At 35.6% G+C, this 15,529-nt stretch overlaps 1 protein-coding gene across 3 annotated transcripts in view; it reads right to left on the reverse strand.

Annotated features, from left to right (window-relative positions):
- The window catches only part of LOC150080740 (sodium- and chloride-dependent glycine transporter 1-like), a 263,490-nt gene that overhangs the window by 151,863 nt on the left and 96,098 nt on the right, over nt 1-15,529 (reverse strand). For 2 of the 3 annotated variants that reach the window (XM_090381755.1, XM_090381754.1), the window contains one exon: nt 9,002-9,133. In XM_090381755.1, the coding sequence (XP_090237881.1) occupies nt 9,002-9,133 (132 nt within the window). Of the gene's footprint in view, nt 1-8,948; nt 9,134-15,529 lie in introns of those variants that run through there. The other variant, XM_090381756.1, reaches the window with a different exon arrangement.

The following is a 15,529-nucleotide window of genomic DNA, read 5'->3' on the forward strand; positions in this document are numbered from 1 at the left end:
CCACCAGCCAACATCCATTTACTGTCCAACTTCAAACTCACAGAACCAACTTTTCATCTTCCTCGTTTATTCATTCAACTGCCGTTTTCTGGAACAACCTTACTTCATACGTATTTCCTGAAAATTACAGTCTACAGAAGTTCAATTCCAATATCAACAAATATCTTCTTTCGTCTTCTCAACCTCCAACCCAAGCACGGTACTAAGTACTATAGGTTATAATACCTCTCGTGTTTGGGATTCTCATAAAAAAAAAAAAAGAAATCTACTCTGCTAGATAGTGACTGGAGGGAGTCCGAGTAGTGTGTATGGGGGGGAGCATTGTCGAGGCCACGTTATGTCAAGGATCTGGGTATATTCTTACCCTATGTATGCCATATCCAAAAATTTCATTACTTCATACAGCATGTCCCACCCACTTTTTCTTACTATTGAATACACTATGAATTGTCAACCTAACAGAGCAAGCTTATCTGTGAAAAGATTTAAACCTCCCAAGCACTTCCTAATTCATTTCACAAATATACATATACGTGGTCTCAATTCTAATCTCAATGATGTCCATTTCCACTTGCAGTCTGCCAAACCCCATGTACTTTTTCTGACAGAATCTCAGTTATCGGTTGATTCAACTACTGCTCATTTCAGATGCCAAAATTATTCGCTGTATGATTCCTTTTGCCTCAAAGGTGGTACTTGTGCATATGTCCGTTCTGATATTCCCTGTTAGAGACTTGGCAATTTGGAATCTCCTCTCTTTGATCTTCTCTGGCTTAAAATCTCTCTACCTCACTGCGTTAAATTCATCTGTTGTCTCTACCGTTCTCCCAATTCCACTAATCACTTGGAGCTCTTTGACTTTTCTTCTTTTCCTTGGTCAGATTACTGTTTCAAAACTTCTGATGTCAACGTTTGCTCAGATCGTGTCAGTGAAATTATTCTTGCAGGAATGGAATCCTTTATCCCACACTCCACTTTAAAATCTCGTCCTTTATCTAAACCTTGGTTTTCCAATAAATGTGCTAAGGCTGTTCAAGAGAAGAATGTTGCATATTGTAATTGGTTTGTTTCTAATTCTCCAGTTTCATTTTCTGCCTACACCAAAGCTCGCAACAATTGTAAAGCAGTTATTAATCAGTCCAAACTAGAGTTTGAACAGGCTAAGAGTAGAAAACTTGCTTCTTGCCCTAATAGTAGCCGAGCATTCTGGTCTCTTGCCAAAGCTATTGGCCACAACTTTTGCCCATCTCTGCTCCCACCTCTGTCCAAACCAGATGGTTCTGTTGCCACTTCAGCCAAGGATAAAGCTGACCTGCTAGCATCCCATTTTTCTTCGAGCTCATGTATTAATGATCTTGGTAAAACACCTCCTACCATTCTCAACACGCTGCATTCAATGCCTCCTGTGGTCTTCCGTCAAAAGGATGTCAGAAGGATTTTGACGAATCTTGATGCTAAGAAAGCTCCAGGTCCCGATGGTATTTCTCCACTTGTTCTCAAAACCTGTGCTCCTGAACTTACTCCTATTCTTTGCCGCCTTTTTTCACTTTCTTATTCCAAAGGTGTTTTTCCTTCTGCTTGGAAATTTGCTCATATCCAGCCAGTTCCTAAAAAGGGTGACAAATCCCTCCCATCAAATTATCGTCCCATTGCAATTATTCTACTCTTTCTAAAGTAATGAAGAAATCAATTAACCGCCAACTCTTAAACTACCTAGAAACCTTCCGTCTGATCAACGATCGCCAGTATGGATTCCGTTAGTGTCGATCCACTGGTGATATTCTTGCTTATGTTACCCATTTATGGACTAATTCAATGGAAAGGTTCGGGGAAACACAAGTAGTTGCTCTTGACATCTCAAAGGCTTTCGATTGTGTTTGGCATAAAGGTCTTCTAAACAAGCTTCCATCTTATGGTTTGCCAACTGTTTTTAGTAATTGGTTATCCAGTTTTCTCTCTGATCGCTCACGGAGAGTGATGGTAGATGGCTCTCTGTCTTCTAACTTCCCCACTAATGCCGGTGTCCCACAAGGTTCAGTTCTTTCCCCCACTCTTTTCCTCTTGTACATTAATGACCTTCTTCCATTGACTGGAAATCCTATCCATAGTTTTGCCGATGATAGCACATTGCATTCCACTTTCCATTTTGAGAAACCTTGCCCTGCTCAATCAGCTTCAACTTCTCAAACATTTGCTATCAATTCCTTAAATGACGATCTTCAGGTAATTCTCCAGTGGAGCAAAGACAACTTAGTTGATTTTAATCCTTCTAAAACTCAGTCTTATCTTATATTTCGCAAAAAGGATTCTTCTGCTCCTATGCTTATCTTTAGTGACACTCTGATTTCTAGGCAAAATGATATATCTCTTTTGGGGATTACCCTGACTTCTAATCTCTGTTGGCACAAGCACATTAAAAATATTGCTTCCTCTGCATCTAAAAAACTTGGTTTTCTCTTTCGCTCTCGGCGTTACTTTTCTTCCAAACAGTTGCTCACTCTGTATAAATCGCAAATCCGCCTGCCATGGAATATTGTTCCCACATCTGGGGTGGTGTCCCCAAAACTTCTCTCAGGCTTCTTGATTTCATTCAGAAGAGGGCAGTTAGGTTAATTAATGATTCATCTCTAACAGAATCTCTCCACTCGCTCTCTCATAGACGTACTGTTTCTGCTGCATGCCTCTTCTACAGATACTTCTATGGGCACTGTTCTTCTGAATTGGCTTCTATAATTCCCGCTCTCTCTTTCAAAACGGTCCAAACACGTGCTGCCACCAGCCAACATCCATTTACTGTCCAACTTCAAACTCACAGAACCAACTTTTCATCTTCCTCGTTTATTCAGTCAACTGCCGTTTTCTGGAACAACCTTCCTTCATATGTATTTCCTGAAAATTACAGTTTACAGAAGTTCAAGTCCAATGTCAACAAATATCTTCTTTCGTCTTCTCAACCTCCAACCCAAGTACAGTACTAAGTACTATAGGTTCTAATACCTCTCGTGTTTGGGGTTTACATAAAAAAAAAAAAAAAAAAAAAAAAAAAAAAAAGCAGATTAAAAATGCTGGATTTTTGATGAACTACCTTCAATATTATTTTTAATTGCCTTCATTTACTGCAAAAGAAATAAAAAAAGTGAATCAAATACTTGTAAAAACTGAAGAATGACTTTCCCCCCCCCTTTTATGAATTACTTTGACAATATATGCACATAATATGTGAGTTTTCCCAGGCCCAAAATGTAATAAAAATATTTTACCTATTTCTTAGAAAGTGTTTTGTAATGCCTGTTTTTAATGGATTTTAAATATTTTACTAAAAAGCAAAATTATGTAAAATACATTAAAAACAAACATGATATTTCGATTACTAAGAGTAAGAAAAATTATCAGGTGCCATAAACAGGCACCTGATAATGACATGCCTTCCACGGCATGTCATTTTTATTTTCAACAATTGGAAGATTTTTGGTAGAAATGCAAAAATTTTCCAAGCTGAGATTAATAAATATACTGCATTTTCCTTTCACTTGAATATAAAATATGCTTGGTAATTTGAGTTAAAATACTTAACTCATGGTAATGACATGTGAGGAATTTTAGCCTAGCTAACTTTGTGTCAGCAGAGGCTAATATCAAGCTAATCAGAACAAGTAGGCACTATTAGTTTCAACAGGTGGACTGGGAGAATCCTTGAAAAACCAGCTCTAAATCCAATGAATACATTGCTCAAGATTTTACCATCTTGTTGCATTCATGAATCTACATCCTTATTATTAAATTCTCCTGGAATCCAATAAAAATTGGATTATAGTATCTGTGTATAGTCCATGTGTATATTCTCATGTTTCTAAATATATTCATTTTAGTAATATTTTAGGTTATTTAATTAAAAGCTAAAATTGATTAAACAAGCCTATTCTTATCTGCTAATTAATTCACTACTGACATCCATTTCAAGTAAATTTATTTACTTGAAATGCGTTGTATGATTTTAATATTTGTATACAAGACAGAGAACGATTCTTACACATCTAGCTAAGAGCAAAATTCCAAATGGAACAGAAAATATGACAGGAGAGTGAATAAAATACTAAATGATCATAAATTATGAAATATACTACAATGAAGGAACAAAAATTTTTATTTATGGATAACTGAAGAAGTGATTGATAATATGAATATTTCCAATATTTTCCTTGGATCCAGTGTAACCATTTCTCCTTTTCATTGTTCCTGAAAATTATTATTTGTTAAGCAGATTATTAATTTCTGTAACTTATGATAATCTAAAACATATATTCAATTTTCTAGGTATAAATAAAAGTAATATTTAACAAATTCAACAGAGTAAAGTAAAAATACAAATTTTTTAAAAAATGATTTTTTTAAATTAATTACCCAGCCTTGGATTTTTGATGTCCTGGTCTTTTTTTTTTTTTTTTTTTGCCAACATACTAGTTTTTGTTTTTTCCAGCATATTTCCTCACTGATTTTTTATATCATACATTAATTAAGCTAGTCTTGAATTCATTTTAATTTAATATTTAAGGCAGGTATCCTAAGCTGAACAAATGGGATGGAATAAAAACAGTAAAGTAATGGTGCAGTATAGTTGAAATGCACATCCTTATAAAGTTTTCTGATAAGCCTGTTTTTCCAAATTTATTTATGATTTTAATAGTCAATTAATTTACAATAAAAGCATGACTACTCTTTGATAACAGTGACATGAATTCACCACTTACAGTGGATTATTTATCTGTTATTTATGGGAAGAAAGGGTCATCCAATAATTAACAGTGTAGAATATTATATTCAATCTCCCTGTTACGTGATCAAAGACAGGGAGGAACGAACACTGCTGCATGATCACCATGCCAAAAAATAAATCCAGCTTGATTTATTTTAGCTTGTATTTTATAGGTAAGTCTAGTAGCTATGTGGTAGAACTGCTAATTCTTAGTTTTATGATGACTCAGGTCTGTATCTTGCAAGGACTGGCATGACTTTCAATAAAGGCACATTATGAGTTCCAAACTATAAACAGCATTAGTTTCTAGAATTTATCTTATTGAGTGGAGGGATGCAATGAAGAATGAAAGCTTAATCAACCATATTTGTCTTTCATTAGTATAGCATGACAATTAGAGCTACATGGCGAGCATTTCATAATTTGTTTCTTATTCAACAATATCGATATGGCAACCTTATTTAAATGATCAAGGAAATAGTAAATAAATATTTGAAGGTTGCTTGTTTGTGAAAATATTATGCTGTTTATCTCATGGAAGTTATGTTTGTATGCACAATTGTGAGTCAGGGTTTCTAACTTAGTTTAATTAACATTATTCACATTTAAAATTAATATAAATATAATTTATATATACACTGTAAATAAAAATATAAATATGATTTCATAGAAATGGTATCACATGTTGTTACAAAATTTACTGAATAATTAAACATACCACAACTGTCAAATACAGTAACTTGCTCTTTGGTCAGAGGTAGATGTTCAATTTTGTGAGTGTCATATGTGAAATTAATGTTTCCTTTACACGTTTTTTACTGTGTCTCTAGTTGAGGTTAGGTAAGAGAGAAATTATGAATTGCAGTAATTATCCTTAGATAGGTCTTGTTAATAATGTTTATAAAATTTCCCTCCGGAACTGTATATACCAAAGGAGCAGCCAGTTTCCTTCTCAGAGGTACAGTTTATATTTACTTCTGTTGGTTTCCAGTGTTCAAGTAGTGGTTCATGAACATAGTATTTTTTTCATATCTAATTTGGAGGACATGTTATACGTGCTGTATCAAAGAGTGCAGCATATCAAGGTTGCACCATATTAGAATAATGATAGAGCCTTTCCTTGTTTTTATAGGTAAGGACAAAGAAATCAAGGAACATGGCTATAATCAGCAAAATGGATTGGATGCATAGAGACAAATAAACAAAACTGAGCTGAAGAGTGATATAACAATAAAATACCATATGAATGGACTTTACACCCTTGGATTTCTTAGATATGAATTTATGTTTCTGCTGTTTCTGCTAAATCTATTATAACTATTCTAAATTAAATTTATTTATACTGCAGTATTATCTATGGATATGGTACCAATTGCTTATTGGTTTACAACAGTGGTTCCCATTTGATCCATAGGTTCACACTAAAAATTCTATGATGTCATCTTCAATTTTTATAAAAACATTTTATATTAAAAAAATTAGTTTGAAAATGTATAATCCGCATGAAAACAGAATGACCATAGTCAGTGTTATTAAAGACAATAACATAATGCATATTGATGGTGAATTTTGAATTAATGTTAGGTGGCTTACCTTGCACACTAGCCTTGCTAGTGTGCAAGTGACCAACCCACAGGTTCCAGTCAATATCTATAAAGTTATATACTCATACAGCTTTTAGTATCAGTGATTTGTTGTAGATATAGTATCGCAAATAGGTTGCTTGAGAGTTCAAATCATGTAGGCTTGTGATAGATAGTTAAATTTATTATCTATTATAACTACTTAGAATTTACAAATGTAATGTTATAGTGTTACGTATAACTTAAACTAGGTAGGAAGTACACAATACATATACTTTTAAGCTCAATATCAAAATATATGTATATCCAATAACTTAAACTTCATAGCATAATTGGTGCATACTGTTATTACTGCAGTAGCATATAAATTTAGTGTAGTGTTTTTAATTATATTGTATTTGAACTGAAATCATACCTCAGACCAAAGCAGCAAAGCAAGACTCAAGATAGAGGAAGGGCCATGGCTCGGGGGAGAACTGAGGGGAGTGGCTGTCCTCTGAATCACAGCCTTATGAAATCACAGCCTTAATCAGGAATGGGACATGGTCTTTGTGTGTGTGCTTGATGTCAAGCATGTGAGAATGTTGGGCACCAAGTCGGCATTGTTATTGGGCCTTTATGAGAGCTTGAAGAACAGGGTTGATGCCTTTGAAGGATTTAAATTGGGGGACCCATCAAGCTCTCAGCTGCCTACATCAATGCCAGAGCTTGCACTTGATCATCAAGCAACATAGTGGCAATATATTATGCAAAAATGATAGGTGCAACAGGACCAGGGTATGTCTGCCAGGGGCAACAGTTGATGACGTTGTAGAGCAGATATCTTTTAAGGGCATGAAAGGTAATATTGTTGTGCAAATTGGCAATAATGACATTAAGAGTAGAAAATCTGCGAACTTACTTAACAAGTACAGGTCAATGTTGAAAAAAAGTTGCGAGAAATATTTGAAAGTGTCTGCAATTCTGCCCAGACACAATAGGAAGACATATATGATGAGAGCCTTGTCAATCAATTCAGCCCTTGAGAGATTGTGCAAAGCTCATGGGGTAGAATATTTCTCAGTGTGGTCTGTGCTTGTTAACAGGAGAGACTGCTTCTACAGGAATGGGATACTCTTAAATAGAAAGGGTGCAAGAATATTTGCTGATGCTATTGAGGCAGTGTTAGGTGGATCGGAAAACTGCTAGCTTGGGGGGGGATACACAGACTAATAGATTAACAATAGCCCAGGCAGAGGCGAAAGCGATTCTGCACTGCATCTACTGTAATGAGCAGCAGCCTAGAGAGCAAGTTGCTGGGGATTTCAAGAGCTGCTGGGAGTCATCATGGAACAAGTAAATACATGAGCTGAGTTAGGGTAACTTAGAAATAGGTGCATGTATACTTGCATGTACACCAATGCTAGGAGTATAGTAAATAAATTTGATGAATTTGAAGTGCTGGTCAAGACATGAAATGCAGACATTGTTGGGATATCAACGATGTGGTGTCACACAGATATAAGGAATGCAGAATTTGAATTTTAGGAGTACAATGTGTTCTGTACAATGTGTACAGAAAGGACAGACAGGATAGGAAGGGAGGAGGGATTATGCTGTTAATCAAGAAACATAAAATCTAAGGCAATACTTCCAGTTGACATGGGTGGCCAGTTCAATATTTAGTCAGTTTGGTGTGACGTAAACACAGGGAAAGCAAAAATGAGAGTAGGAGTGTGTTGTAGGCCTAATGACTATGACGAGTACAATAAATAACTGTACAGAGAAAAAGAGTGGGCCTGTAAATCAGAATGTCTTATAATGGGGGATTTTAACATTTAAAACTTTACAAAATATTATAGAAATACTTAATGAAATGAAACTTATTTTACAAACTTATTAAATACTGTACATTAAAGTAAGGAAATATCAGTTTTATTTTATTTTTTTTAACACAGCATTGAATTGTTTAATTTTGAAAAAAATTTAGAAAATTTCCACTGAAAAGTCACTTTTGCCTGTTGAATCTACCTTATCTTTTCTACAAGATTTGCACATTTGAGGAGTATGAAAATTTATAAAATAAAGAAAATAGTTAACCAGTATAGTGTCTCATTAAAAAGAATTTCAAAGTGAAGGTGCATCAGTAAGATTCGGCAGAGTTCTGAATTGTGGTTTGAATATATTTCATTTCTTTCTATCATGTAGTAGAAATGTGCATTAATCCTAACTTATTTGGATTAATAAATCCAAATAAAGAAATCATACATTAATGTCATTAATATCAACTAATGGATTTCTGTCATTGAAAAACATCTTGATCACAGTTTTAAACTGGACTACATAGCAAAGAAAATAAGCTGGAAAATTTGACTGTAATTTAATCAAAGTAATATGACCAGTGATGCTTTCATGATGTTAGAGGCAATTTTCCAGTGGTTTCTTCTTTATTAGAGGGTATGTGCTTGCAGAAATCTTTTTTTTTTTTTTTTTAATTTTAATGAAGAAATTAACAGAATAATCATAATTTATGATTATAAATTGCTAATGGCGTTTTGAGCTTGCCAATAATGCCACTTCAATAACAAGACATCTGCAATTACACAATTAAGAGTACTTAGTTTTCTACTTACATAGGTATAGTAATGTTTTTCCAACATGTGTCAATATCTGTGAGGCCACGTACCCTGGAAGAGTGGTGATATTTTCCATATGGAAACTGGCCCCTCACTAGCATACTGGCCGAAAGACAGCTCCATGAGAAATAGTGGTAATCCCACAAACGACATCATGATCACATAAGGAATTAGAAAGGCCCCTGTGAAAATAGGTAATAATATCATTAGATTTATGATAATCTATTTAGACTGTTATTTAGCTAATGTAATTACGTATAGGGGTGTATAATAATAACTTTAATATAAAAATGAAGGGAGGACACTTATTTTTCCATATAAAAAAGTTAGGCTTTTTTTGCAGAGTTGTTAAGCATAGAACATAACCCTGCCTCTAGTACAATGATTCCATCATCATCAGGCCAAAATTAAACCCCAACTTTTGGCCTGGTGATGAGATTACATGGATGATTCAGAAATATAGCCTATAACAATTTGTTCAGCTAGTTATTGTATTAGAGATGGGATAATGTATGCATGGGGATAATACACATAATGGATGGGAAAAAAATAAGCTAAACCTTTTCACATGAAAAATAATATCCTCCATTCATTTTTATTGTGATATTTAGAATCCCTTGTTAATTTTATTACATTAATATTAAACAATTTGATTATATGTATTGTAATAAAAAATTATACTAAAATCTGAACAGGTAGAGCAGACAATGACAGAAAAAATAAAAAAGAAGATATTCTATATCTCACAAAGATGTTTATTATGTAGAGGTGATATTAGACTTACAAACAACTATACCTACGGTAAGATTTGGACAAAAATTTTTTGCTTGCAAAGCAACATGTTGCTTTTCTCTCTCTCTCTCAGGGTAATTCAGAAATTTTTTTTTTTTTTTTTTTTTGGCTGGTGCAGCATAACCCCCAGGCTTCCTTGCACCATATGGCTAATAATAATAATAATAATAATAATAATAATAATAATAAAGTAAATGCAGCTGTGTTAACTGAACTCAGGAAAATTTCAATAATCAGAAAATCACTTATAATTTCATCTTCCAGGCTTATTCATTGAAGTTATATGATAATGTTAAAGAAAGCAAAAGATACTCAAAGTATTGCAGAAACTTCGAAATGAAATTGTTCCATCCATCAGTTACGAGTATAATCAAGAAGAGATAGATGCTTGGCTTGGTATGGGTATTAAAGAGCAAGGGGGGGCATAGAATTTGCCATTTCATAACTATCTCAAAGACTGTTTATTGTGCTGAGAGAAATTGTCCCAAACCTAAGGCCAGATTTATTAGGGCATAGTGACAGTTGCTCCACCTTGTGGGGATTTCGAGGCCTAGGTACATTGCAACTGCTGTACTGGCCTTGCCCGAATGAATGAAATTACTGCAAGGAGTAAAGTTTTTAGCTTTTAATATTTAATTTTTATGCAGGGCAATAGACTACCTAATTTAAAATTGCTCCGACCCCATTATGCCATCTGTTGTACCAGTCTAACATTTATATAAATATATTTCAGTTTAATATTTAAAAAGGAAGGCATTCCAGGTGGAAAAAATCTCCATCCTAATTAATAATATATATAAAATCCAGTGGCGTAGCTACCATGTAAGCAGGCAAAACAATTGCCTCCGGGCCTGGGCCCTTTAGGAGCCCAGCATCTTTGGCTGTCTCCTCTTTTTGCAATTTTCATTATTTAAGTAGGGGTCTGAACATGTTCTTTGCCTCCGGGCCCGAAAAGGGTAGTTACGCTACTGATAAAATCACTTAAGTCCACCTAATGAAACAAGAACAACATGCTGGTATGGAAAAGCTAGACGGGTTTATATCATTTAGCATTAGCATTAGTAGAGGCATATGTTGCAAGAAAGCAAGCTTATGCAGCATCAGCCAAAAAAAAAAAAAAAACCCCACTTCCATTTCACCCCTCCGCTCGTTCGAAATACCTGTCCAGCTGAGCCTTAAATTTATTTAGGCTATCAACTTCCACAACCAGGGATGGAAGTCTGTTCCACCAACCAACTACCCGCTGGCTAAAGGCAAATTTCCACACATCTATCCTACATCTGTCTTTCCTCAATCTGAATTTATGCCCTCTCAGGTGATTATTCTGAGCAAAAGGAATAATTCCATCGGCATTGAGCATGCTCAAATCATTCAGGGCTTTATACACCTCTATCAGATCATCTCGCCGGTGCCTAGTCTCCAGACACTGTAATTTGCAAAACTTAACCCTTTGTTCCATTCACTAATCTTGTCGCCCTTCTCTGTACTCGTTCCAGCAGCTCTACATCCTTCTTGAAATTAGGCCTCCAGACCTGTATACAGTACTCAAGGTGTGGCCTGACCATTGCCTTATACAAGGGAATAATCACCTCCTTATCCCTGCTAGAAAAATTCCTGTATATCATTGACAAGACACCATGAGCTACTCTTGCAGTCCATCTGCACTGCTCAGAGTACTTCATATCTGCCTGCACAATTACCCCCAGGTCCTTTTCCTTCTCTACCACTGTCAGTGTAGTACCACAGAGTTGATACGTTGCTCTGGGGTTGCTGTTTCCCATATGTAGTACTTTACATTTGTCAATGTTAAACTTCATTTGCCACCTCTCAGCCCATCTGCTCAACCTTTCCAGATCCTGTTGCAGCAGCATAGCGTCATTAGTGTCCTTAACAATCCTGCCAACCTTTGTATCGTCTGCAAACTTGGACATTAAGCTTGATATACCATCATCAATATCATTTATAAATACAGAAAACAATAATGGACCCAACACTACACCCAACACTGAATTTGAGTGATAATGAAATATAAAATAAGTGAGTGTGGCTTTAACAAAGGAATAAAATAAAATAAAATTGTGAAAAGCTCAATGAAGCTTCCATAATCAGCATGAGTGATGCCTTTTGAGGATAAGATGGGCAACCTGGTGAGATCCAATCTTCCATACATTTTGAGGGTACAGCTCTAAAATGGTGTTTGCTAGGCCACCCACTAGATAACACTGGTCAGACAAAAAAAAAAAAAAAAAAAAAAAATTGCTCCCTGTTAAAATTCAGGGTTATTCATGGTTACCATATTTGATTTCAGCAACATCAAATTGTAGATTTGATGTTGCTGAAATCAAATATGGTAATCATATTGCTGTAATGTGCACCAATTTTAAGGGAGAAAGGATTAAAGTCAAAAACTAAGTTTCTAATAAAAAAAAGATTTTATATATGTTAAGAAAATGTTACATACAGTGCTAAATATTGAACAATGGGTCTATTAACCTTATTCTATTTACAAAAATGTTTATTGGATAGCAAAATACTTATTATATCTTTTTTTGCCTTTTATAATCATCTATTGGTGCCTCCCGTAGAGATTCCAACAGTAGTCTGCCAACATATTTGAACTCCATTTGAGAACTATGTTGGTGAAATTTTTCACCGTGTTCATCAGAGACTACTCCCAAATTTTCAGGGAAAAAAGTCTAAATGGGAATGTAGGAAATGAGACTTCAATGATATGTTGCATTCCAACTACTCTCTGTATGCTAAAATTAGCTCATCCACAATTTCACTGTAATTTTGTGATTTGCCATTGCCTAAAAAGTTCCAGTAGCCTTTTTTGAATTCCTTCCAGGCTCTTATTTATTATTATTATTTATTATTATTATTATTAGCCATATGGTACAAAGAAGCCTGAGGCTTATGCTGCACCAGCCAAAAAAAAAATTTCCCGAGTTAGCCCCCCTGTGTGTGTGTGTGTGTGTGTGTGTGTGTGTGTGTGTGTGTGTGTGTGTGTGTGTGTGTGTGTGTGTGAGAGAGAGAGAGAGAGAGAGAGAGAGAGAGAGAGAGTGAGAAAAAGGTATCACCAAGAAAGAGAAGAATGATGATATCCAGCTCAGGACCCTGGGTTTGCCAAGCCCATACTCACCAGATGTGAGCCCCCCGGGGTTATTCTGCAGCATTTAATTTTTTAATGAATTCCTCATCTTGGAATAGCAGTTTGATTTGAGGACCCATATTCCCTCTTTTATCTTGGCCTCACTGATTTGAGGAAACTTTTGCCTCAACCAAGAAAATCTTTCACTTTTTTTGTCCATTGCTTTCACCAATATTTTTATCAAACCTAGCTTGATGCGCAGTGGAGGTAAATAGCTTTTGACTTACCACCAAAGGAGGATGTACTACATTTTTCTGGCCTGGTGTTCTGAACAGTCTGGCCATTTTTTTTACCCTGTAGTGGCAATCCTTTGCTTGACTGTTCCACTCGCATAAAAAGCAGCAGTATTTTAGTGTAATCACCTTGCAACTCAGCAAGGCTACACCTTTTAAGTCAGCACAGATATTCCATTTGTATTCTTAATAGCACATTTTTTGCAAAAGAACCTCTAGGTTCTCATGTTTCCTTCATGTGAACTGCATGGGCCAATGGCATAGTTTGATACTTATTTCCATTATGGAGTAAAAATGTTTTCAAACCGTCCTTGGATAAATCAATGCAAAGCCTCACTCACAATAAACAAAAGCACCATCCATGGAGTAATAGATCATTATGTTAGATTGCCTCTCCCTATATAGACACCTTGACATGCTTTTCAAGAAGATTCCACTGCTGAAGCAGTGATCCTAGTAATTGAGCCTTGGTTTTGGAGAGGCCAAAATCTCTGACCAAATCATTCAATTTTGCCTGAGTGATTAGATGCGGCTTTGCAGTATCAAGAGTTGAAAAGTCTGGATCTGCAATTGTTCTGGGTTCTGCATCTTCTGGAGACTCTTTTTCCAATCCCAAATCAGAGTCAATCCATAAGTTTCTAGTGGCTTTGGCACTGGCATTGTATCATCATGAGGAACCGGCCTTAGAGCAGAAGGTACGTTGAGATATTCTACTTTATGCTTGGGTCTCCCAGAAAAACCAGAAATATTGGTCATGCAAAAGGAACTATTGTTTATGTGGCTTTGAGGTTTCCGTCATATCACCGGAACATCAAAAGGAACTGATTAATGACTATCTCTAAGCCAGCCTGTTAATGCCCTTGAACATGAGCTACAGGAAATTTCTGGAGCCCATACTTTATCTTGATCTCTGACCTTAAATCCAAAATAGAGTTACTAGGCTTTAATCACAAGTTGTTACTGTGGCTTACACTACAATTTTAATACCACTTCTCTGCAAATGTAGCAAAGGTTATCAGGATCATTCAGCAAGAATGTGGCAAATTTCATGTACGGTTGAATTATGTGCAGATAAGAACAAAATTAAGAAATTGTACATTTTTATTTCTAATTTAAACACAGTTGATGATTTACACTTATGCACACAACCCTTGTTTACAAACACTAATTTGCTAAAACACTTGTTCACTTTGTTCATCACCCACTCCCTGAAAATACTTTTTTGAAATAGGAAGCAAAACCCACTCATATATATATCTGTAGAGAAGTTTCTAGAAGGCTTACAATGTTTCTAGAGAACTCTGTTGAACTCCAGAAACATCCCAACCTTTTTTCCACACATAACAATATTCTAGAATGTTCCAGAACATTCTTGAATGTTGTAGAAAGCTCATGAATGCTCTAGAAATCTTCCAAATGTTCTAAAAAAATAGATAAAATAGATGGAAAAGAAGATTAAACAAACTACAGGTCTTGGTTTTCGGTCATTAACCTACAATATTTGAAACCTGAGGGTGATGAAAACTTTTTAAGCACATATTTGAGTTTTTGAATATATTTCCTATGAGAATCTGTAAAAATTATTTCAGTGGGGGAATTGATGCCGACCAGTAATCCACTGAACTGAACTGAACCTATTGGTAATTCTCTAGGAGCCATCTGGATCAGCCATTGTATAATCTAACTGTTTTTACTCTGCCAGATAGTGAAGTAGTCTGAGTAGTGTGTACAGGGGTGGGGGTATATCGCTGAGGCCATGCTGAGCTGAGGAGCTGGGTATATTCTTGCCATGTGTATGGCAAAATAAAAAATTTTATTACTTCATACGTGTCCTCCCCACCTTTTCTTGCTAATGATTACATTATCAATGATGTCCATTTCCACATACAGTCTAAAATGCCCCACTTAGTTTTTCAGACAGAATTCCAATTGTTGGTTGATTCAACTACTGCTCATCTCAGTTGTTCTAATTATTTGCTGTACAATTCATTTCATTTCAAAGTTGGTAATTGTGCATATGTGAGCTGTGATATTCCCTGTCAGAGATTTAGTAACTTGGAATCTCCTCTTTTTGATTTTCTTTGGCTTAAAATTCCTCTACCTATTTTCAAATTCATGAGTTGCCTCTACTGTTCTCCCAACTCCACTAATCACCTGGAACTCTTTAACTTCCTTTCTTTGAAACTTGACTTTCTCCAGATAAACTTTCCTAACAGCCCTCATGGGGAGCACAGTTGGTAGGATGGCCGTTCGCCCTACACTGGGTGAAAAAGACCTGAGTTCGAGCCCTGTCGATGACAGAAGGAATTTTTATAGTCCTTTTTCACAACATGGCCGAGTTAGTTCCCAGGCGAGGGTAGCATGGTTTTTCTCCCAAAACTAGGGTTTTTCGTCCAGCAAAC

This window comes from Mastigoproctus giganteus, chromosome 9, assembly GCF_048544385.1.
Source record: "Mastigoproctus giganteus isolate SK-2022 chromosome 9, ASM4854438v1, whole genome shotgun sequence".
In the NCBI taxonomy this organism is placed as follows: domain Eukaryota; kingdom Metazoa; phylum Arthropoda; class Arachnida; order Uropygi; family Thelyphonidae; genus Mastigoproctus; species Mastigoproctus giganteus.